Source organism: Tachysurus fulvidraco, chromosome 5 (assembly GCF_022655615.1).
Source record: "Tachysurus fulvidraco isolate hzauxx_2018 chromosome 5, HZAU_PFXX_2.0, whole genome shotgun sequence".
Classification (NCBI taxonomy): Eukaryota; Metazoa; Chordata; class Actinopteri; order Siluriformes; family Bagridae; genus Tachysurus; species Tachysurus fulvidraco.
The window spans coordinates 4,184,019-4,209,515 of NC_062522.1; the positions used below are offsets into that span (position 1 = coordinate 4,184,019).

The 25,497-nt window shown below is 45.0% G+C and overlaps 1 protein-coding gene across 7 annotated transcripts in view; it reads left to right on the forward strand.

The window, feature by feature from the left end:
* The window catches only part of opa1 (OPA1 mitochondrial dynamin like GTPase), a 45,860-nt gene extending 21,146 nt beyond the window's left edge, over positions 1–24,714 (forward strand). For 6 of the 7 annotated variants that reach the window (XM_047813636.1, XM_047813637.1, XM_047813639.1 and 3 more), the window contains 12 exons: positions 1,240–1,304; positions 1,429–1,505; positions 2,767–2,932; positions 4,020–4,172; positions 4,912–5,020; positions 5,398–5,477; positions 7,312–7,452; positions 7,526–7,642; positions 7,748–7,841; positions 7,931–8,041; positions 23,395–23,467; positions 23,577–24,714. In XM_047813636.1, coding sequence (XP_047669592.1) covers positions 1,240–1,304; positions 1,429–1,505; positions 2,767–2,932; positions 4,020–4,172; positions 4,912–5,020; positions 5,398–5,477; positions 7,312–7,452; positions 7,526–7,642; positions 7,748–7,841; positions 7,931–8,041; positions 23,395–23,459 — 1,178 coding nt within the window. In that variant the 3' untranslated portion in view covers positions 23,460–23,467; positions 23,577–24,714. Of the gene's footprint in view, positions 1–1,239; positions 1,305–1,428; positions 1,506–2,766; positions 2,933–4,019; positions 4,173–4,911; positions 5,021–5,397; positions 5,478–7,311; positions 7,453–7,525; positions 7,643–7,747; positions 7,842–7,930; positions 8,046–23,394; positions 23,468–23,576 lie in introns of all 7 variants that reach the window. The other variant, XM_047813638.1, reaches the window with a different exon arrangement.
* The last annotated feature ends 783 nt before the right edge of the window (positions 24,715–25,497 follow it).

Genomic DNA, 25,497 nt, shown 5'->3' on the forward strand with positions numbered 1-25,497 from the left:
ACACACACACTTTATGTCCATAAGTGAATCCACACCATCTGACCAATCAGAATGCAGGATTTAAAAGCATGGTGTAACGATACCATAATGATAACAGCTTTATTTTTATTCAGGTCCTAATAGCAGCACAGAGTCTCTCTCTCTCTCTCTCTCTCTCTCTCTCTCTCTCTCTCTCTCTCTCTCTCTGTCTCTCTCTCTGTCTCCGTCTCTGTCTCTCGCTGTCTCCGTCTCTGTCTCTCTCCGTCTCTGTCTGTCTCTGTCTGTCTATGTCTCTATTTCTCTCTGTCTGTCTCTGTTTTTGTCTGTTTCTGTCTGTCTCCGTCTCTCTCTCTGTCTCTGTCTGTCTCTGTCTCTCTCTCTCTTCTCTCTCTGTCTATCTCTGTCTCGGTCTCTCTCTCCGTCTCTCTCTCCGTCTCTGTCTCTGTCTGTTTCTCTATCTCTCTCTGTCTGTCTCTGTCTCTCTCTATCTTTCTCTGTCTCTCTCTCTCTCTCTCTCTCTCTCTCTCTCTCTCAGTTCAGGATGTTTCAGAAATCCTCCACACCAATTAGCCAGCGTCTCCTATTAACGGCGTGCTGCTAGATTTATGACCTGATGGCGGGACGCGCCCGAGCTTTTGTGTGGCCGATCGATGGGAGCCGCCGTGCCGGAGGCCGCCCCGATAACCGGAGCAATTAGCGTCAACTCCATTGTGCAGGCCAGACAGCTTAGCCCGTGTGTCCCAGGGCCGGCGCTCCCCCAGGGCCGAGCAGGGACGCTGATATAGAGCACGTCCGATTGCAGGGGCATTGATCACAGCCCTCAGGGACAACTACCATGCACGGGAAGTGAAGGACCTAGAAATAAACGCAGCACACTGTCCTGTCCTTCCTCTAGAAGTTTCAGACCTACTTTCTCCTAGCGTTTTGCACCACAACTTCAAATAAGAACTCATGAGTGTAAATCAGAGTTTCATGACGTGATCTCTGGCTTTTCTGTCTGATTTTCACCTGAACACCGAATCATTTTGAGTCCTTAAACCTGGTCGATCATTTTCTTCTAAAGATTAAGGAGTATCGCCCGACCGCTTTACTCTGTTTCACCAAACCGCTTCTGTGCTCTCGAGGTTTATTATCGGTAGCGACGCAGATGATCCGACTCATTTTAATGAATGAATCATCACGTTGTTTTTTTTTTTATTTATCTGTGAAGCGTTAATTATTAATTTACCTTGAACTCTCTCTGCTTTCATCGTGCAACAGCATCTCGCTTTAACCTGGAGACGGAGTGGAAGAATAATTACCCTCGCTTACGAGAGCTGGACAGGGTAAGTGAGTCAGACTCACACACACACACACACACACACACACACACACACACACGCACGGTTGATGTATCAGTTGATTTTTTCAAGATGATCAACCGATTTTTTATTTTTCTTCCTTTCACAGAACGAGCTGTATGAGAAAGCCAAGAACGAGATCCTGGATGAGGTGATCAGCTTGAGCCAGGTCACTCCGAAACACTGGTCAGTGTCCGTGTCTTTATTTACATCCCGAGCTGGTTTATTTATTTAAATTTTTTTTATTTTTACATTTTTTTTTTTAACATATTCATTCTCCAAACACACCACGACCCCGGGGGATTTATTCTGAACTTGTGCTTATGTGAATATGGTCGCTATAGTAACGAAGTTCGTTCGTAAGCCGGAGCTTCGTGTAAACGAAACCTAAGACGAAACCGATGCAACTTTTTTACTCTTGCTTATGAACTTAACGTTCATATAAAATAAAACTAAAACAAAAAGAAAAATTCAATCAATCAATTAAATATTAATTTAAGTGTCTGAGGCAAAGCCTTGTTGGTGTTGCCTGGCAACAAGAAGAGACTGGTGAGTGTTTATAGCTGCTATAATGGAACTGTGATCAGGAACAGAAACTCGTCTCACTGACTAGAAAAAAGCAAAAAAGTTTTTACGTTTTCATTTAAAAAAAAAAAAAAATAGGTCATTTAGTGTCAGTGGTGTCACACATGAGGATCTGGCAACCCCGTTGTTAATCCCTTCTCAGTATTACAGCTACGTGTACAGTACGCATCACATATCTGTTTCTCGGCCGTTAAAACCCAGCGAGATCTTCTGGATTGTTCTGTGAGGAAAGAGCCGGTGTTCTGTGCTGCTTCTGCCTCGGGGATTGGCCGAGTCCCACGGCGCAGACGTGTAGCTCTTGAACCCGAAGCCCTGAGGAGCGGCTAAATGGGATAGATCAGATGTGTGGAGCATCTCCTCTGAGCTTCATCATCCTCTCGGATCGATTGCGTGATGAATAGCCACGGGCTGCTTCTCGCTGCGTATAGGAGTCGCGCATCGACATGCCATAGTCGAACAAAGCAAACAAGAAGCAGTGAAATATGAGCTGTCCTCCATGATAAATGAGGCCCCCACAACACACACACACACACACACACGTAAAAATATATTGCAGCTGGTGTTACTGAGTTGGTGAGTGATTGACATCTGGTGATTTTCTTCTCCCTCCCTCTCTCGCACACGATAAAGAAACGAGACACAGAGAGCAGATCACGCTAGATCTCACAAATACACAAAACTAGCGCTATCAACACATCCAGCTAAGCTCGAGCAAACTATCCTATAACTCGCGCACTATCCCTCTCTCCCTATCCCCCTCTCTCTCTCCCTCTCTTTCTCTCCCTATCCCTCTCTCTCTCTCTCTCTCTCTCTCTCTCTCTCTCTCTCTCTCTCTCTCTCTCTCTCTCTCTCTCTCTCTCAGGGAGTCCATCCTGCAGAAGAAGCTGTGGGAGAGAGTCTCCACTCATGTTATAGAGAACATCTACCTTCCTGCTGCTCAGACCATGGACTCAGGCACCTTCAACACCACTGTAGATATCAAACTGAAGCAGTGGACGGACAAACAGCTGCCACACAAAGCGCTGGAGGTAACGCAAGACTCACACGCACCGAGTCGACTCACGCGCACCGAGTCGACTCACGCGCACCGAGTCGACTCACGCGCACCGAGTCGACTCACGCGCACACGGAGCCGGCTCACGCGCACACGGAGCCGGCTCACGCGCACACGGAGCCGGCTCACGCGCACACGGAGCCGGCTCACGCGCACACGGAGCCGGCTCACGCGCACACGGAGCCGGCTCACGCGCACACGGAGCCGGCTCACGCGCACACGGAGCCGGCTCACACGCACCGAGTCGACTCTCACGCACACGGAGCCGGCTCACAAGCACACGGAGCCGGCTCTCACACACGTGTCACGCCACGCAGAAGTTTTTCCTTACTTAATAAACCAGGAAGATTCATCTCCTGCTACTGCAATGCTGCAGAAACCCAACAGATCATCGCTGTCTTGAGGAGAATTTGGAAGCTCTAAGCTAACTCTAGCTACATGGATTAGAAAGCATGCTAATTCTCACCCAAGGCTAATAACAGATCCTGTCTGAAACATCCGCTCGCTAAATAACGTGGCTAAGGTTAGCTTTTATAGCGTTAGAATAGCAGTTTGTATATCTGGTGGTAAGTGTACGCAGTCTAAAGAGAAAACAAAACTAAAAGGAAAATGACAAAGTAACGACACAACAAAAAAATCCATTATGATTTTTTAATACGTTAACGTTTGTTCACGTATCCAAATACACACACACACACACACACACACACACACAAGAAGACAACAAAAAAAAAACTTGCAGCATAAATCATGTGTACAAAAAAGCATAAACCAAATGAACATTTTAAGCACTTAAAAAATATTTGCAAAATAAATGATTAGAATTTGTTAATTTTTCATAATGGGAAAATAAAAATAAAGATTCATCAAAAAACATTTGACAGGATTAAATGAAGCATAAACACAATAGTTTAAACTCCTAAATTTGTGCTCGTTATTTAGAGCAACACTTAAAAATTCATTTGATCTTGAATATTGAATTAAATATGAATTTGAGTGAGTTTTTATATATTTTCAGTTATAATCTTTGTGTTTAATGTTCTTGTTGCCGTGGCGCTCAGGTAGCGTGGGAGACGCTGCAGGAGGAGTTCGCTCGCTTCATGGCCGAGTACAAAGGAAAAGATCAGGACGACATCTTCGACAAGCTGAAGGAAGCGGTGAAGGACGAGAGCATAAAGAGGCACAAGTGGAACGAGAGAGCGATGGACAGTTTGGTAAACACACTGCGCCTTCACCCCTGTATCACTGTCCCGCTCTTTAATGTCCTGTAATCTCTGTCCTGTAATCTCACCGCCCTGCTTGTTAGTGTCCTGTAATCTCTGTCCTGTAATCTCACCGCCCTGCTTGTTAGTGTCCTGTAATCTCACCGCCCTGCTTGTTAGTGTCCTGTAATCTCACCGCCCTGCTTGTTAGTGTCCTGTAATCTCTGTCCTGTAATCTCACCGCCCTGCTTGTTAGTGTCCTGTAATCTCACCGCCCTGCTTGTTAGTGTCCTGTAATCTCTGTCCTGTAATCTCACCGCCCTGCTTGTTAGTGTCCTGTAATCTCACCGCCCTGCTTGTTAGTGTCCTGTAATCTCTGTCCTGTAATCTCACCGCCCTGCTTGTTAGTGTCCTGTAATCTCTGTCCTGTAATCTCACCGCCCTGCTTGTTAGTGTCCTGTAATCTCACCGCCCTGCTTGTTAGTGTCCTGTAATCTTACCACCCTGCTTGTTAGTGTCCTGTAATCTCTGTCCTGTAATCTCACCGCCCTGCTTGTTAGTGTCCTGTAATCTCTGTCCTGTAATCTCACCGCCCTGCTTGTTAACGTCCTGTAATCTGTCCTGTAATCTCACCGCTCTGCTCGTTAACGTCCTGTAATCTGTCCTGTAATCTCACCGCTCTGCTCGTTAACGTCTTGCCATCCTGCCATCACATCTAATTTATTTACACCTTTTTGTTTGCTTCCCCTAGAGAGTGATCCAGCACAACGCTCTGGAGGATCGCTCCATCACGGACAAGCCTCAATGGGACGCCGCCATCCAGTTCATGGAGGAGACTCTGCAGTCCCGTCTTAAAGACAGTGTGTTCATTAACAGATTTAATTCCGTTCTCCTTCTCCCCTTTCCTGGTTGTTTTCCTTTGCGTTGCCTTTTTTATTGTGAGATTATTTTAATGTAAGCTTTTACAGCGTGCACTCCAAGAAAGACAACTGGGACCAGTGTTTCTTTTTCATTTTAAAAGTCACTTTAAAAAACGATTACAATCAAATATAAATAATAGAATTATTTTTTCTCTCTTTCTTTTTTATTCTTGCTGTAGTAGATCACACAAATCCTAACTATTTAAAGTGTGTACTTTTATTTTTCATTAGTGTTTTTTTTAAACTGAGAAATTTAAAGCAAGTAAATGTGAAAGAATTCGGTCAGAATATTAAAGCTCTTTTGCGTCATCCCTCAGCTGAGGCGGTGATCGGCGACATGGTCGGACCCGACTGGAAGCAGCGTTGGCTGAACTGGAAAAGTCGAACACCCGAACAGGTCGGTGAACATCATTACTAAATTGCCACCAAGCTGCACAAATCCCTGAGCTGTTAATATAAGTCTTATAGAATGGGTCAGCACTCAGCAGTCAGGTGTAGTAACGTTCTTCACATCGCTAGAACTTCTTGTTAGAACTTTCCAGAAGTTTCCACGACAAAGCTGTAGTTTTGAACCAAAAAAATACAGACCAAATTAGATGTGATGGCAGGAGGACAAGATTACAGGACGTTAAAGAGCAGAGCGATGAGATTACAGGACGTTAACGAGCAGAGCGATGAGATTACAGGACAGAGATTACAGGACGTTAACGAGCAGAACGATGAGATTACAGGATGTTAAGGAGCAGAGCGATAAGATTACAGGACAGAGATTACAGGACGCTAATGAGCAGGGTGGTGAGATTACAGGACAGATTACAGGATGTTAATGAGCAGGGTGGTGAGATTACACGACAGATTACAGGACGTTAATGAGCAGGGTGGTGAGATTACAGGACAGATTACAGGACGTTAATGAGCAGGGTGGTCAGATTACAGGACGTTAATGAGCAGGGAGGTGAGATTACATGACAGATTACAGGACGTTAATGAGCAGGGTGGTGAGATTACAGGACAGATTACAGGACGTTAGAGAGCAGGGTGGTGAGATTACAGGACAGATTACAGGACGTTAATGAGCAGGGAGGTGAGATTACAGGATGTTAATGAGCAGGGTGGTGAGATTACAGGACAGATTACAGGACGTTAATGAGCAGGGAGGTGAGATTACAGGACAGATTACAGGACGTTAATGAGCAGGGAGGTGAGATTACAGGACAGATTACAGGACGTTAATGAGCAGGGTGGTGAGATTACAGGACAGATTACAGGACAGATTACAGGACGTTAATGAGCAGGGAGGTGAGATTACAGGACAGATTACAGGACGTTAATGAGCAGGGTGGTGAGATTACAGGACAGATTACAGGACGTTAATGAGCAGGGAGGTGAGATTACAGGACGTTATTGAGCAGGGTGGTGAGATTACAGGACAGATTACAGGACGTTAATGAGCAGGGTGGTGAGATTACAGGACAGATTACAGGACGTTAATGAGCAGGGTGGTGAGATTACAGGACAGATTACAGGACGTTAATGAGCAGGGTGGTGAGATTACAGGACAGATTACAGGACGTTAATGAGCAGGGTGGTGAGATTACAGGACAGATTACAGGACGTTAATGAGCAGGGTGGTGAGATTACAGGACAGATTACAGGACGTTAATGAGCAGGGTGGTGAGATTACAGGACAGATTACAGGACGTTAATGAGCAGGGTGGTGAGATTACAGGACAGATTACAGGACGTTAATGAGCAGGGAGGTGAGATTACAGGACAGATTACAGGACGTTAACGAGCAGGGTGGTGAGATTACAGGACAGATTACAGGACGTTAACGAGCAGGGTGGTGAGATTACAGGACAGATTACAGGACGTTAATGAGCAGGGTGGTGAGATTACAGGACAGATTACAGGACGTTAATGAGCAGGGTGGTGAGATTACAGGACAGATTACAGGACGTTAATGAGCAGGGTGGTGAGATTACAGGACAGATTACAGGACGTTAATGAGCAGGGTGGTGAGATTACAGGACAGATTACAGGACGTTAATGAGCAGGGTGGTGAGATTACAGGACAGATTACAGGACGTTAATGAGCAGGGTGGTGAGATTACAGGACAGATTACAGGACGTTAATGAGCAGGGTGGTGAGATTACAAGCTGAGATGACGAGCAGATAATGAACGTGTTTAACGCCTGTTTTTTTTTTCCTCTTCTACTTTTTTTTGTAGCACGTTCGTAACGAGACCAAAAACGAGCTGGAGCGTCTGCTGAAGCTGCACGAGGACCACACGGCGTACCTGGCCAACGACGAAGTCACCACCGTACGGAAGAACCTGGAGTCTCGCGGTGTGGATGTGGACCCGGTGTTGGTCAGTGGTGTCCTGAACGTCCCTGTTACTATTACACATCCGTGTGTGTTCTGACCCCAGTGATTTGTTTTAGATTAAGGACACGTGGCACCAGCTGTACAGACGCCACTTCCTGCAGAAGGCCTTGTTCCACTGTAACATCTGCCGGCGAGGGTTTTATTATTACCAGAGACACTTTGTAGACTCCGAGGTACACTTTAAACACACATTCTGTCTTCCACAGAACATGTCACACGTTTACTTACTGCATTGCTGCTACGCTCCGTCGCTAACATTTCTGCTCTGCGGCTTGTAGCTCGAGTGCAACGACGTGGTCCTGTTCTGGAGAATCCAGAGGATGCTGGGCATCACAGCCAACACTCTCCGACAGCAGCTCACCAACACTGAAGGTGTGTGTCGAAGAGCCCTCGGTGTAGCGTGAGCTTTAATCCGGTTCATTCCGGTTTACCGAGCTGACGCGGTTTTGTCGTTCTCGCAGTGCGGCGCTTGGAGAAGAACGTGAAGGAGGTGCTGGAGGATTTCGCAGAAGACAACGAGAAGAAAGTGCAGCTGATTACGGGAAGGAGAGTGCAGCTGGCTGAAGACCTCAGTAAGTGTAACACCCACACACACACACACACACACACACACACACACACGCACACACACACACACAGGGTGGATGGACTAAACATTTTTTGACAGTTTTAGTAATTAAAGATTTTTAAAATCGTGGCCAATAAATTAGGAATAAAACATTTCAGTATGTTTTGTTATCAGAAACAATCATTTTCACGAACACTAAGAAGCGTTCAAATCTCTCTAGGTGTAAATTAGTGTGTGTTTGTGTGTGTGTGTGTGTGTGTGTGTGTGTGTGTGTGTTGTTTCTCCCTACCTACGTACACCCAGATAAACCCAGTAACCGCTAAACAAATTCATTACCCATGAAACGAGACGCTCGTCTCTGTAATCGGCTCCGTTACATCCGAGCGCCTCAGCCAGAGACCACGAGGCGTCACTTACGCAAATCCACTAGAGGGCAACGACATCCTGTAAATCAGTCATTTCTTCATCAGGACGCTGTGTTTATCCCACATTATTACACCGTCATCATAAAGGAGCTCAGCTTTAATTAGTGACTTAATCAGGGATGAAAAGGGCAAGATTACTGAACTGAGTGGGATGGAACTTCAGCACAGTCGTAACAAAGCATCATCGTCATCATCGTTCTTTTTTTTTTTTTTTTACAGAACATATAGTTTTTTATTTATTTATTTATATATAATTATGTTTTAGTTGAGAATAAAAGAGAGAGAGAGAGAGAGATATCAGAATTGTCTGATGATTAAGGAAGGAATTCATGGCTGTGAACGCCGACATGCCCAGGCTTGAACACACACACACACACACACACATAACTGACCAGGTGAGCTAATCAATAATCTGCGTGTTTACAGCTGGGTGTCATAAAGAGTTCAGCTATGAAGTGTCGTTACCGTTATCGTTTCTATAGCAACGGCTCGTCCACGTCACGTACAGTACGGTGAATTCTCGTTGTGGCTTCTCTCTAACACCACGAGCTGTGTGTGTGTGTGTGTGTGTGTGTGTGTGTGTGTGTGTGTTACCTCTCATTAGCTACAACAGAAAAAAAAAGACGTCAGGTGAGACGTTAAACGTAACTAAACGGATAAAAAAGTGCCATTCTTTAGTCAGGTTTTAATCCGATTATAATTGTCGGAACTTCCGTTTATGTTCCTGAGGTAAATAATCAGGGAACTAATCCGCCAAAACTTTGATTAGTTTCCCGTGACAGCGTTACGCAGTACAAGTGTTGTATTCCTGACATTTTTACGGAAGTGCTTCACACACAGAGAGTTTATCGGTCTGTTGGAGGAGAGAAACGAGCTGCGAGCGATCCTCGGGATTAAGAGCAGACGTGCCTCAGCTGCTGTTCGCTAATCGTGCAGAAACATAGCCGAGGGTTCGCTCGCGGTTCGCTGTGAGCACAACATCCCAGGGAGGGTTAGAGGATCCTAACGGAAACATTTGCATGCGCAAACAAGCGTGTGTGGGCCGGTTCACCTGTACAGCTCTCACCTGAACTCACAACACACACACACACACAGGATGCAGGATCCTGAGCTTTAAGGCGTGACGCTGACCAGAAGACAAACCTCCCAAGACGAGGTGGTGGTCAGTGCGCTTACTGAAACATGCTCAGGCTTGCCACACACACACACACACACACACACACAGCCGAACTCTTCACTGTGGGTTTACAGAAGAGGGTGTGCTGTGGATCAGTGAGCCGATGACTGATGTTCCTGGAGCTTTGACTGGGTTTATCACGAGTTAAAGCCTCTGTCTAAATGCTGTTAAAGGAAAATAATCACCGCTGAGCTCCTGGTGTGATGAAGCACTACAGACATGTTTCATTTCTGTTTTAAATAAGCAGCTCGTCGTCGTCGTCATCTTTATCCATTTACAGTCGCATCCGTCGCACATGTTCCTCACTTTCTCTTTATGTGGACGACAAAAAAAAAACGCAGCTTGTCGAGCGTCGAAGAAGAACAAATTCCAACCTTTTCTAGAACAACAGACCGAGCGTGTTTATAGCTGCATTTAACGTCGAGGAGCCTCAGTGAAGCAAGTCGTATCTTGTTCTCGCTTCTGTTATAGAAGCTATAAACCTCCTGTTCTCTCGCACTGGAGACTCCTTCCATACAGAAGACGTCACCATGGCAACGATCATCTTAAAACCTATCGCTTGTGTGGACATAGCCGATTAAACCTGCACTGCGTTCAGAGCCGCAACTCTAGAAAACAACCCAACAGCTCCAGACCAATCAGAATTCAGCAGGAGTGCGGTGTGTGTGCTAACAGACATGTTCTAGATATAATCTGGTTCATATGTATATATATATATATTTTTGGTAATTCCTTAGCTTTCTTGCTATTTCTTATGACCTCAGGAAGTTAATATAAGGGAGGATTGTAAAGATTTGAACATTATTGTTTTCTTTATGTTCAAGATAAATCAAGTTTAGGATTTGTTTTTTTTGCACCATCTCTCATCACTGAAAACACTCCAGGATGAATCCTGACACCGAACGGGGATCTCTCACATCCCGAGGGCTTCGGCACTGGAAGCAAGTTTATTTTAGACAGAGAGAGTGTGTGTGTGTGTGAGAGAGAGAGAGAGAGAGAGAGAGAGAGAGAGACGTGTTTCCTCCATTGAGCTCATCAGTAAGTCAGGAGGAATTCCTGGGCTTGTCCGGCCTTGCTGCCTGTCATGCACGTGCTGCTGTTGTGATGGGGTGTGTGTGTGTGTGTGTGTGTGTGTGTGTGTGTGTGTGTGTGTGTGTGTGTGTAGCACACTCAGATCAGACAGCTAGCTTCCTGAGTGCGGGGTGATGACCTCGAGAAAGTTTAGGGATGTTACAGACTTCAAATAAGGAGCGAGGATCAGCTCAGAAGATCACTGTTTTATAAATGATCCCATTTAGAATTCATGAAGTTCTCACTCGAGTTCGGAACGGACACGTTTCTGTCTTTAACACGAACACACTTGTCTCCTGAAGGTCCCCACAGGTGTGCGTGTGTATGAACACTACACGGATTCGGTCGCTTTCTGAAGCTTGAACGAGCTTGAATTTATTTCAGAAGTTTCCAGTAAATGACCAGTTTCTGCTCCCACATTTACTCCCATTTACTGCTTTTTCCAACACATGATGATGATGATGATGATGATGATGATGAAGAGTGAGATTTGCTGACACATACTGAGGAAAAAGTTAAATAAATTCTGATCTGCTTGTTTTCACTCCGTTTAATGTATCTGATCTAAGGTTAGGTCCGATTCAAAATGATCGGATTTATGTGTCCATGCAAACCGGAACACTTTGCTACAAGACGAAAAGATCTGATTTCAGCAGAATGACTCAATGAATCACTTTTGTTTAATAAGTGAATTAGGTATTTTTGCTTAATTAGTTATTTATTATGCTTAACCACAGAATCAGAGAATCGCTTTGCTTTTTTAGTGAATCAGTGAATCATTTTGCTTAATTAGGAGTAAGGATTCAGACTTTAGACATCGGACTTTAGACATCGGACTTTAGACATCGGACTTTAGACATCGGACTTTAGACATCGGACTTTAGGTATCAGACGTTTAGGTATCAGACGTTTAGGTATCAGACGTTTAGGTATCAGACGTTTAGGTATCAGACGTTAGACATTAGACTTTAGGTATCAGACGTTTAGGTATCAGACGTTTAGGTATCAGACGTTTAGGTATCAGACGTTGGGTATCAGACGTTAGGTATCAGACGTTTAGGTATCAGACGTTTAGGTATCAGACGTTGGGTATCAGACGTTAGGTATCAGACGTTTAGGTATCAGACGTTTAGGTATCAGACGTTGGGTATCAGACGTTAGGTATCAGACGTTTAGGTATCAGACGTTTAGGTATCAGACGTTTAGGTATCAGACGTTGGGTATCAGACATTGGGTATCAGACGTTAGGTATCAGACGTTAGACATTAGACTTTAGGTATCAGACGTTGGGTATCAGACGTTGGGTATCAGACTTTAGGTATCAGACTTTAGGTATCAGACTTTAGGTATCAGACGTTAGGTATCAGACGTTAGGTATCAGACTTTAGGTATCAGACTTTAGGTATCAGACGTTGGGTATCAGACGTTGGGTATCAGACGTTAGGTATCAGACGTTTAGGTATCAGACGTTTAGGTATCAGACGTTGGGTATCAGACGTTAGGTATCAGACGTTTAGGTATCAGATGTTTAGGTATCAGACGTTGGGTATCAGACGTTTAGGTATCAGACGTTTAGGTATCAGACGTTGGGTATCAGACGTTAGGTATCAGACGTTTAGGTATCAGACTTTAGGTATCAGACGTTTAGGTATCAGACGTTGGGTATCAGACGTTGGGTATCAGACGTTGGGTATCAGACGTTAGGTATCAGACGTTAGGTATCAGATGTTAGACATTAGACTTTAGGTATCAGACGTTGGGTATCAGACGTTGGGTATCAGACTTTAGGTATCAGACTTTAGGTATCAGACGTTTAGGTATCAGACGTTTAGGTATCAGACGTTTAGGTATCAGACGTTGGGTATCAGACGTTAGGTATCAGATGTTTAGGTATCAGACGTTGGGTATCAGACGTTAGGTATCAGACGTTTAGGTATCAGACGTTTAGGTATCAGACGTTGGGTATCAGACGTTTAGGTATCAGACGTTTAGGTATCAGACTTTAGGTATCAGACGTTTAGGTATCAGACGTTGGGTATCAGACGTTGGGTATCAGACGTTGGGTATCAGACGTTAGGTATCAGACGTTAGGTATCAGACGTTAGACATTAGACTTTAGGTATCAGACGTTGGGTATCAGACGTTGGGTATCAGACGTTGGGTATCAGACTTTAGGTATCAGACTTTAGGTATCAGACGTTTAGGTATCAGACGTTGGGTATCAGACGTTGGGTATCAGACGTTGGGTATCAGACGTTGGGTATCAGACGTTAGGTATCAGACGTTGGGTATCAGACGTTTAGGTATCAGACGTTTAGGTATCAGACGTTTAGGTATCAGACGTTGGGTATCAGACGTTTAGGTATCAGACGTTTAGGTATCAGACGTTTAGGTATCAGACTTTAGGTATCAGACGTTTAGGTATCAGACGTTGGGTATCAGACGTTGGGTATCAGACGTTAGGTATCAGACGTTAGGTATCAGACGTTAGACATTAGACTTTAGGTATCAGACGTTGGGTATCAGACGTTGGGTATCAGACGTTGGGTATCAGACTTTAGGTATCAGACTTTAGGTATCAGACGTTTAGGTATCAGACGTTGGGTATCAGACGTTGGGTATCAGACGTTGGGTATCAGACGTTGGGTATCAGACGTTAGGTATCAGACGTTAGACATTAGACTTTAGGTATCAGACGTTGGGTATCAGACGTTGGGTATCAGACGTTAGGTATCAGACGTTAGGTATCAGACTTTAGGTATCAGACTTTAGGTATCAGACGTTGGGTATCAGACGTTTAGGTATCAGACGTTGGGTATCAGACGTTTAGGTATCAGACGTTGGGTATCAGACGTTAGGTATCAGACGTTTAGGTATCAGACGTTTAGGTATCAGACGTTGGGTATCAGACGTTAGGTATCAGACGTTTAGGTATCAGACGTTTAGGTATCAGACGTTAGGTATCAGACGTTGGGTATCAGACGTTTAGGTATCAGACGTTTAGGTATCAGACGTTGGGTATCAGACGTTGGGTATCAGACGTTGGGTATCAGACGTTAGGTATCAGACGTTAGACATTAGACTTTAGGTATCAGACGTTGGGTATCAGACTTTAGGTATCAGACTTTAGGTATCAGACGTTGGGTATCAGACGTTTAGGTATCAGACGTTTAGGTATCAGACGTTTAGGTATCAGACGTTTAGGTATCAGACGTTGGGTATCAGACGTTAGGTATCAGACGTTTAGGTATCAGACGTTTAGGTATCAGACGTTGGGTATCAGACGTTAGGTATCAGACGTTTAGGTATCAGACGTTTAGGTATCAGACGTTTAGGTATCAGACTTTAGGTATCAGACGTTTAGGTATCAGACGTTGGGTATCAGACGTTGGGTATCAGACGTTGGGTATCAGACGTTAGGTATCAGACGTTAGGTATCAGACGTTAGACATTAGACTTTAGGTATCAGACGTTGGGTATCAGACGTTGGGTATCAGACGTTTAGGTATCAGACGTTTAGGTATCAGACGTTTAGGTATCAGACGTTGGGTATCAGACGTTGGGTATCAGACGTTGGGTATCAGACGTTGGGTATCAGACGTTGGGTATCAGACGTTAGGTATCAGACTTTAGGTATCAGACTTTAGGTATCAGACGTTGGGTATCAGACGTTTAGGTATCAGACGTTGGGTATCAGACGTTAGGTATCAGACGTTTAGGTATCAGACGTTGGGTATCAGACGTTAGGTATCATTTGGTTACATTTCGTCATTGCACAGATGCTTTGATCCCGAGAGCACACACGTGCTTTATGAGCGAAAGCCTCAGGTTAACATTCTTTATCCGAATCTGAACTTGGAGCAAACGGAGTCGAGTGTTTTGGAAGTGTAATGAAATGGCATTGGGTCTGTACATGTTTCCACTGCAGCTTCAGCGTCTTTCATGTCATTAAGACCAGCTTGTCCCGGGCGCACGTCTTTCTGAGCGATTCTGTCGAGGAGTTTTATTAAAGTCCGCCTTATCGTTAGATTGACGTGACCGTCTTGCTCCGGTAGTCATGGCTACCGAAGCTCGGGTTTTGATGTGAAAACTCTCTTCTCGGAGGTCTGGCATGAGGAGAGGAATCAGGACGGTGGAATGGTGAAGATTTTGACGCCGTTATTATTAACCAGCGTTCACACGAGCAAGACGTGTCGTGATCGTTAGTAACGTCACAAGCAACTAGCGCACACGATTCAGCGGACCCCCTGGAAGCCAAGCCCACTTTCACAGCTCGCCGTTTCCCGTCAGTAATCGTCTCGACTGGAAGGTTTCTGCTTCAGAGGCTTCAAATTCTGTCACAAAGCAATTTATTATTATTATTATTATCATTTATTTTATTTTTAAACGCGAAATGAAATCCGTCAACTCGTGCGTTCGACTGCGGCGACGAGCGTGTTAAACAAGTGTATAAGCTTCGGTTAGATTTTATTTATTAGAGGAAATGTTTGTCAGAAATGGTCAAAATATTAGAAAAGTAGAAAGAAAAATATATAAAAATACTGAATTTAAAAGAACTTTTTAGTGAAAATCTCAAATATGACATTTTATTTAATATTTTTTTTATTACAAAATTTTTATGAATCATCGTGTGAATTTATTTATTTATTTATTTATTTTTAATGCCCAAGATTCCACTGACTTCCTTCGGTGAACTCTCATCTTTTCTATCTAAAGAACGATGTTTGTGGTTCCACATATGAAGCACAGACAGAACCATTTAAGCTTTTTTGCTGTATCTAGAACCTTCCGCCGGATTCCAGGTTCCCACCCAACCTTCCGCTGGTGTCGTGGTTTCTGAACGAAGTTCCTGACTGACCGAGTCACGCAGCAGGCCGCTTTTACTGCCGGACGTAATCCGATTGCTCGGTTTGCTGTGAGGTTGTGAGGGTCAGTGAATCACCTGTGAGCTGTTGGAACATGCTCTTTTATCCCCCCTCCTCTGGTATTTTTGCCCCGTGGAAGTAAGCTAGAAACGAGTCAGATGAGTCAGTGAGCGTGAGATTTATGGAGCAGACGGCCCGAGGCAGGGCTGGCGGTGCAGAACCCGGCTCACAGCGGGCCAGCGGGGCCAGTCCTGTCCTGACACAGGTGCAGGGAGCTGAGAGGATGACCTCGGACTCACCTGGGTGAGTGTTTAAAGGAGGGGGGGAGGGAGGGGGGAAGGGGGTACTTCCCTTAACAAAGACAAAAATCCACCCCCTGCGGCTCAGTCTGGTGTTAAGAGCGATTTGCCCTTACTCGCAGTCAGGCAGGTAAAGAGCTGCTCCTGTTTCAGGGGAGTGTGTGTGTGTCTGTGTGTGTGTGTGTGTGTGTGTGTGTGTGTGTGTGTGTGTGTGTGTGTGTATGTGCACGTGTGTTGGTGTAGTTTTGCAAGCTGGGCTGCGTTCAGGCTTGCCACTTTTTGCAGTCTGCTGTGGGTGAGAGGATTGATGAGGTGTGTATGTTTGTGCGTGTGTGTGTGTGTGGAGTGTGTGTGAGGAGTGTGTGGCGTGTGCCAGGGCAGCTGCATGGCACCAAGCCTGCACCGCTAATATGTGACCTCAGGCACGTCAGACGGAGCTTCTTTTTATTTCCCCCAGAAAAACAAACTGCTTTAATTCTCCTAATGAACCTGATTGTGTTATCGGCACACACACACACACACACACACACACACACACACACACACACACACACACACACACTTCTCCTTCACGTGTTTGTTTATTTACTGTTATTTGAACTCACTTAGTCTTTGTGATATCGTTGCCACGTTTGTCTGGTGTTCCCTGAGTTCCCACACGTGTTACTAATGAGCCGCATCTCGTACGTTCTCCATCTGTCCGTGTCTCCTCACCTTCTCTTTACTCCTCTCAAGTAAAAAAAACAAGTTACGTCACTTATCTGAAACTAAAAAGTAATAAATAAGCTGTAAGAAAACGTCACCGCATCTGCGACTCTGCACGTGACGTGATCGGCGAACGAATCCGTCGCTATAGCGACGACAACATATTAAAACGAACACATCAAAGTGAGCCGTACGGCCGTCAGAAATTTCCGACCAATCAGAAGCTCGCGTTCTCTCCGTTGTAGTCGGGCTACGCCGGTTTTATCCGCCGGCGTCGTGCCAGGAGAACAATATTTATTCAACATTCTCCCAAGAGATTTTTAGAGATTCAAACACACACAGTCATGGTTAGAGATACTGAAAGTCTTGGTCTTAAACGTGTGGACGTGTCAATGCCCGAACCTGCTCTCCTCCTTTCTCATGCGAAAGCGTGACAGAAGAAAGGTTACGCTCTGTGCTTTTGTCTCGTCCACTTCCTGCGTCTGGGACAGTGTGTGTGTGTGTGTGTGTGTGTGTGTGTGTGTGTGTGTGTGTGTGTGTGAGACCTCAGCCCTGTGTGTACTCAGGGTTTAAGTGTGTTTGCTCGCTGACGCTTTGACTCAGCACCTCCTCTGCATTTTCTCCGTGTAATCAGTGACTGCTGTGTGACCCGACTGTACACCGTGTCTTTATCAGAGCGCCGCGTTGGGACTGAATCACACACGGACTGTTGACTCGTACGTGTTTTATCTCCTGGACCTGAAACAGACATCAGACTTCTCCCAAAACCCAAGAGCTCAACGTTTTGGAGACTTTTCTTTCATTCCTCTGTCTGCTGACCTTGTGTTGACCGCTCCAACAAAAAAAGGGGGATTTGTTGAAGACTTTTTCTTACCTCGGTGTCTTTATAGTGTAAAACAGAGGCAGGAGAAACTGGAGCTTCACTGCTGCAGGATGCCGTTACATGAACCCACAGTAAATGGTGTGCATTAGATCAGATCTCAGGAGCATTGGTGGGAATCTAATCGTCTGGTCGGGGTTCGGCTTTAGGCTTAGACTTTACACCTTAGACCTGAGACCCTAGACTTTAGGAGTAAGGATTCAGACTTTAGACGTTAGACGTCAGACGTTAGACGTCAGACGTTAGACGTCAGACGTTAGACGTCAGACGTTAGACATCAGACGTTAGACATCAGACGTTAGACATCAGACGTTAGACATCAGACGTTAGACATCAGACGTTAGGTATCAGACTTTAGGTATCAGACTTTAGGTATCAGACTTTAGGTATTAGACATCAGACTTTGGACTCTGTCCTATAAACAAAGCCAGGCTCCTACCCAAGGCCCATCTGTGTTGTGGACAGAACCCTCCGGCGTCACTGTCCTGTAAAACAGGATTGTTTATGGATTCCTCCTCAGATCCGAAGGCCCAGAACACACACACGGCCCCCTCTGAGATATTTAACACAGATCTGTGTCTGATCCGTGTCCAGCCTTTTGGCCTCCGCTGTCTGTCTGTCTGTCTGTCCTGCTCTTTTTCTCTTCATCGTCTCTCTCACTCCCACTAGTCTTCCGGCCCTCTGATGGGAAAAGCATGTGTCGGATTTGCCGGTTCGGTTGCAGGAAGATGTCTGGACTTCAGCTGGAGGAAAAGACTTACTGCCCCTGGTTGTGTCCCCCCCCCCCCCCCCGTCTTTCTTTCTCTCTCTCTCTCTCTCTCTCTCTCTCTCTCTCTCTCTCTCTCTCTCTCTCTCTGTCTTTCTGTCTGTCTCACTCCCTCTCACTCTTTCGAACTGTCTGTCTGTTCCCCCTTCCCCCTCTCTCTCTGTCTTTCTGTCTCTCTCTGACTCTCTCTTTCTCTCTCTCTCTCTCTCTCTCTCTCTCTCTCTCTCTCTCTCTCTCTCTCCCTTCCTTACCCTCCTCGTCACATCTCTCCCTCATGGATTTCAGCAACACAGCTTATAAATCTCAGCCATGCTTATAAATCTCTTAGTATCCGTCTGTTCCATTCCACAAAGGAGAACTCAGGATCTCTCTCTCTCTCTCTCTCTCTCTCTCTCTCTCTCTCTCTCTCTCTCTCTCTCTCTCTCTCTCGCTGTTTGTTTGGAAGCTCTAGGATACGGAGCTCACATGAAGCAGCCGTGAGCTTTTCAGCCCACCTTCCCCCGAGAGCTGTTCACACAGCCAGCCGCTTTTCCACACTACATCGCTCATCTGTTGTGTTTCCTGCTCTGAGGTGATATAAAAACCATCCACTTCCTGTTCAGCAGAGTAAAAATAGAGCAGTCTGGCGTGGACACGTGCTCGTCTGTCACGTCATGCGTCCTGCAGCTCGCGCTCGCTCGCTCGCGTGCTCGTGTTTGTTTTGTGCAAAAGCTTTGAGAGGATTTAATACATGAAGCTTCTGTGAGGAATAAGAGAGGAGTCTGAATTAATGTCGGTTTATTAAACACACAGTGTAACATCTCTGTCTAATAAAGAACAGCAGATCGTTTTAATTTCAGGTTTTAGTTTTAGTTTTAAATAACTCCATCATCATCATCATCATCAGTCTTAACGGGCTGCTTAGATAGAGACGGGCTGCTTAGGGGACAACCAACTGTAATGTAATGTGTCTGCGAGTGAGTGTGTTTGAGTGTCTTTGTGTGTGTGTGTCTGCGTGTGAGTGCGTGTGTGTGTGTGCGCATGTGTGTCTGAGTGTGAGTGTGTTTGTGTGTGTCTGCGTGTGAGTGTCTGCGTGTGAGTGTCTGCGTGTGAGTGTGTGTGTGTGAGAGTCTTTGTGTGTGAGTGTGTCTGCGTTTGTGTGTGTGTGTGAGTGTGAGTGAGTGTGTCTGCGTTTGTGTGTGTGTGTGAGTGAGTGTGTCTGCGTGTGTGTGTGTGTGGTTTTTTGTGTGTCTGAGTGTTTGTGTGTGTGCGTGCATGTGTGAGTGTGTGTATGTGTGTGTGTGTGTGTGTGTGTGTGTGTGTGTGATTTCTTTTCAGCGGTAACATTTCTCTCCTGTCTAAACGAACCCCTTTACTCTAATCATCGGTCTAAAATCATTTTCAAAAGTTTTCCTCTTTTTCGGCGTTAAAATAATTTCTGTTTTAATTTTCAGCGTTTGGGGGAAATAAATAGATACATAAATAAAGTGTGTAAAAGTTGTTTATTTATAAATCAGTTATAAATAATAATCATCTCTCCACTCGTCCGTCTTCAGGGATCTCTTTATCTTCCGTCTCTTCTTGTGGAACCTGCTCTCGCGCCTCCTCCTGAAGCCTGCGTGTCGATTTGTAGCGTCGTCCTGCTGACGTGTCTGTTTATGTTCCATCGTCGTGATGTCGCCCGTTTCAGTCCTCTTCCATCCCTTCTTCCCTCCCTTCATCTCCGTTCCTGTCGTAATTTTATTGTCTGAAGGTGAGAGCGGTCTCCGGCGGCCATTTTTTTATTTTTCAGAGATTTTCGCACAGCCTCAAGCCGACGCTTTTTCCCCTCAGACTTTGAGACGTGAGCGTCTGGAAAAAAAAAAATGTTCCCATATTTTTCTTTTTTTTTTCTTTTTCTTTTCTCTCTTTTCCCTTTCGGCTGTCATTGTCGATGGGAATGTGTTAGAGAGAGCAGGAGGATCGAGATTTGGGTCGAGTTTCCTCACTTCACCAGTCGTCCTCCGGCTCCTGGGCGGTATGTCCCACATGCCCTGTCTCTATCTCGCTGTCTCTCTTTCTCTCTTTCTCTCGGGTGTGTTGGGGTGCGTTCTCCTTGGCCACACTGTTTCTCAGTGTAATTACACGTCAATTAAAGGCTTTCTGTGGCCTTTCCCCCCTGTGCTGGCCCACGAGGCTTAGAGCTCCGTAAGAGCGCCGCTGAAAGAGATATCATTTCATGTGGAGATCAGGCAAGAGCCTCCTCTTTTTCAAAGAAGGGATTGAGAAGGAACCCTGAAAGAAGGAGAGAGAGAAAAAAGCTGGGGGATACGAGGCAAAGGATTATGGGAATATTCATGAGCAGATAAAGAGATGGGACTCATGAATGGATGTGTCCAGCAGCTCATCTCTTAGGTAAACAGCAGTGTAAATGGAGTTTAGGTCTCGCTCGCGGACGCTGGGGACCGGCCGACTGTCCGCTTCTGCTTTTCCTGTCACGTTTCCATCGGGCTGAAAAGAAAAGCCGGCGTCGTACCTTTTAGGTTCGGGACAAACAGATGGTGAAAAGAAATAAATGTCTGTTTCTCACAGGCGCATTAAGCCAAAACACACACACACACACACACACACACACACACATGTGTCTGCTGTTCTTCAGTGTGCTTACTGTGGGGTTTAATTCCCAAACTGAAAGAGTTTAAAATGTGGTCTGTGTGTGTGTGTCTGTGTGTCTGTGTGTGTGTGTCTGTGTGTGTGTGTCTGTCTGTGTGTGTGTCTGTGTGTGTGTCTGTGTGTGTGTCTGTGTGTGTGTCTGTGTGTGTGTCTGTGTGTTGTTGTAGTGGTGGTGTAGTCTGGTGTGTGTGTATGTCTGTTGTGTGTGTATGTGTGGTTGTGTGTGTGTCTGATGTGTGTGTGTATGTGTGTGTGTGTCTGTGTGTGTGTTGGTATGCTGTGTTTGTGTCTGTGTGTGTGTGTGTGTGTGTGTGTGTGTCTGTGTGTGTGTGTGTGTGTGTGTGTGTGTCTGTGTGTGTGTGTGTGTGTGTGTGTGTGTGTGTGTGTGTGTGTGTGTGTGTCTGTGTGTGTGTGTGTGTGTGTGTGTATGTGTGAGGGTTTGTAGTGACAGCTCTGGGGGTCAGTGTGCAGTGGGATTGAGGTACAGATGATATCTGATGGATCTTTTGAATTTTGAGCAGTTTTGGGAATCTGTCACATTCAGCACGGGAGCTGTTATCTGTGGGTTATATTACTCTCTCTCTGTCTCTCTCTCTCTCTGTCTCTCTCTCTCTCTCTGTCTCTCTCTCTCTCTCTCTCTCTCTCTCTCTGTCTCTCTCTCTCTCTCTGTCTCTGTCTGTCTCTCTCTCTCTCTGTCTCTCTTTCTCTCTCTCTGTCTGTCTCTGTCTCTCTCTGTCTCTCTCTCTCTCTCTGTCTCTCTCTCTGTCTCTCTCTGTCTCTCTCTCTCTCTCTGTCTCTCTGTCTCTCTCTCTCTCTGTCTCTCTCTCTCTCTCTGTCTCTCTCTCTGTCTCTCTCTGTCTCTCTTTCTCTCTCTCTTTCTCTCTCTCTCTCTCACACACACACACACACACACACACACACACACACACACACACACACACACAGCTAAGTTACAGCTCTGTAACTCTGACACTGGAGACTCCTTCCTTGATGATGATTATTACTGACTGCAGCACACCTCCCAGCCGTTACAGTAGAAATGTTAACACACTGTTCAGCTTTCGCACCTGTCGCATCATGGAGTCTTCTCTCTGACCCTAATGCCTTCGTCCCTCTCTCTAATCTCCCTCTTTCATCTGCTCTGTGTCAAAGCCCCGGCCTTTTCCCGCTACCTGTCAGAAAAGTGTCCACATAGACATAAGTGTGTGGGGTTGTGTTTCAGAGCTCGGGCTGGGTTTTTTTTTTCCTTCCCCTCACACGTGTGTGCGTGGGTGCGCACGAGGGCTGGAGTGTTGAATTTCAGACCACAGAGGTGTCAGAGCGTCCACAAAGGCTGTCTAACTCCTTTCATCCCTCACCTCTTAGCAGAAAGGGGAACCCCGGGACCATAAGCGTTATAAAGTGGCTGCATGAGTCTCGCACCGCAGTATCATATTACACACACACACACACACACACACACACACACACACACACACACACACACACTTGTCCATGTGAAGCTGAGTTGAACCACCGTGGTTGTTTTATGTGCAAGCTTAAAAGATCAAATTTACAGATTTAAAAAAAAAATTTCTCACAATAATTTTCTTTTTTTTTAACCTTCTTCTTCTTCTTCTTCTTTTTTTTTTTTTTACAAACTTTACTAAAATGGCACACGAACATCAGTTACAGAGAAAATGTTAAACTGAATACATATTTTTTTTGCTCATATATTTTTGACTTGCAGTCGATCTCCACAAACTGTCTGCACAAAATTCCGGTAGAACAAAAGTAACGGCACCCCCGCAGTAGAGAACGCAGTGTTATTTTGCCGCATTACTGGATTGGTGGAGGAAACCCCTGAAGCACAGGGAGAACACACACACACACACAGGGCAGGTGCGAGTCGAGCCCCTAACCCTGATTGTATGAGGCTAAAACATAATGTAAATACTTTTCAGGACTTTTCACACTCCTCCATCACATCTAACCTTTTTCCCCTCCGCACCAATTTGCATAGTTTGAGTCCTAATTGGCCAAATTGAACGTCAGCTTAAAGAAATCAGATTGACTCCGAATTCAACAAGTGCACTAATTGGTCAGGAGCATGTTGGTTAAACACAGCTAAGGTCAGAAGTGTGTGCGTACGTCTGTGTGTGTGTGTGTGTGTGTGTGTGTGCTTGTGCGTGCTTCTGTGTGTGCGTGTGCATCTGTGTATGTATGTGTGTGTGCTTGTGTGCATGTGTGTGTGCTTGTGTGCATGTGTGTGTGCTTGTGTGCATGTGTGTGTTTGTGTGTGCATGCGTGCGTACGTCTGTGTGCGCGGGCTCGTGCATCTGGGTGCGCGCACGTTTGTGTGTGTGTGTGTGCGCACGTCTGTGTGTGTGTGTGTCTGTGTGTGCGCACGTCTGTGTGTGCGCACGTCTGTGTGTGTGTGTGTCTGTGTGTGCGCGTGTCTGTGTGTGCGCATGTCTGTGTGTGTGCGTGTGTGTTTGTGCGCACGTCTGTGTGTATTTGTGCGCGCGGTTGCTGTAATGAAATGTTTCTGTTTTGCAGAAAAAGTAAGAGAAATCCAGGAGAAACTTGATGCCTTCATAGAAGCTCTTCACAAGGAGAAGTAGTGCAGCAGGTACAGGGTTAATTTCTCACACCGATGCATCACAATAACATTTAAATACATTTAAATAAATAATAATGTTTACATTTAATTATTAAAAACCCTCTGCTCTCTGTTCCAGAAACATCAGATGCCGTCGAAGTCCTGAGAGAGAAACGCACTGATCCAAGAAGACACCATCAGCTTGCTGCTCTCCCCCAACGCACACACACACAGACACACACACACACACACACACACACACACACACATATATAACACATTTAAGCATAAGCATAAATCTCTGCCCCCTGAGTGTGTAAGATGGGGTTAGGGTTAGGCTCTGCTTCAGTCTGTCCTCCTGCAGCGTCTGATCACCAACGTCTGATCTGAGCATCAGACACGTATTATATACAACACACAAGCACAGCGACAGACACACACACCCACATACACACACACACACACAGACATAGGAATAGCTGGACAAACACATGGACATACAAACTTACACACACACACGGACAGCGAGACACAATACACATTTACACACACAGACTAAATAACACAAACGACAGAGAGACCTACAAACTTACACACATACAGATATACAAGAAGACAGATTATGCACACAGATGTGTGTGTGTGTGTGTGTGCGTGTGTGTGTGTGTGTGTGTGTGTGTGTGTGTGCGTCTCCCCCTTATTTTGACTATTTCGAGCCCTCGTGCTTCACCTCACACATTTTTCTCATTTTATGTCAGACCTCGTGCACTTTAAGGCCAGCGTTCGCTCCATGTTTAAGGTTTAAGCGATGGTCACGCCGACCTCAGCGCACACGGCGTATGTGAGACGACCCTGAGCTCTAACGCTAGTGCGAGGTTAGAGTAATTAGCATGTAGCGTGTCCTTTATTTAAAAACCCATTAAAAAAAAAGCACTTAAAAACAACTGCTTTATACAGAAAGTAATGATTGTGGTGTTCAGAAATATTCCTCAGTATAATTCAGCTTCACGCTCTCAGACGAGATCTCGCCCCACACAGAGGAGTGTTCGGTATTCCACACACACGTGTACAAACGGGTGAATATACACTGTATGCACATGTAGAAGCGAATGAAATCGTGGATCAGAGACGACGGCGAGGGGCTCAGATCAGAGCTCAAAAATATCCAGGAACTGGATTTCTCCTCCGGCGTAGAGTTATAATGTTTGCATGTCGTATTCCATCTGTTTATTTATTAAATTGGTGTTGAAGGTGAAATAAAATGAATATTAATTCCACGCTTTTATGAATATTTCATTTTTTCATTCTCACACGTGGCCTCGATTCCCTGAACATCATCATCTCTCATCTTACTTTATAATATTTATTAGTAATTATATAATGATTATACCATTTATTTTATAAATATAAAAACGTAATTCTCTTTCTATGCATGAATATATTCTGCTATAATGCATTATTAAGGCATTATTCACCTTGTTATTATGCATTATGAATGGTCACTATGATAAGTTCGTAAATTAACGCAAAACGGCTGAGGATTTTCCGAAGATACATCCGAGACGTGGCGTGACGTCACGTGTCTTAACTTAGAGGAGTTCAAAAGAATTGAATTGAATTCAGTGATTCGAGGCGTTTTACACAAACAAGCACAAAGATATCAAGCAGTTTTTTGGCTGCAACAATAATAAATAACCTCCTGGATGAACTGGACATTTAATACAAGGTTTAAAAACACAATTGCAGTGTATGTACTGTATCATCCATCTAACTGTCCACCTGTCTGTCTGTCTATCTATCTGTCCGTCTGTCTATCCCTTCATCCATCCATCTATGACTATTTTAAAGCCGACCATGTTAGACCTATTAGCTTATTAGAACTCTTTTAAGTTCAGATCTATTCTAAAGTGTGTGTGTGTGTGTGTGTGTGTGTGTGTGTGTGTGTGTGTGTGTTGTTTCTGGTATTGTCTATACATTTACTGATATCCTTTCTAATATTAAATGCTTATTTTAAATAAATAAGTTACTGGAAGGGGGGGTACGGTGGCTTACTGGTTAAC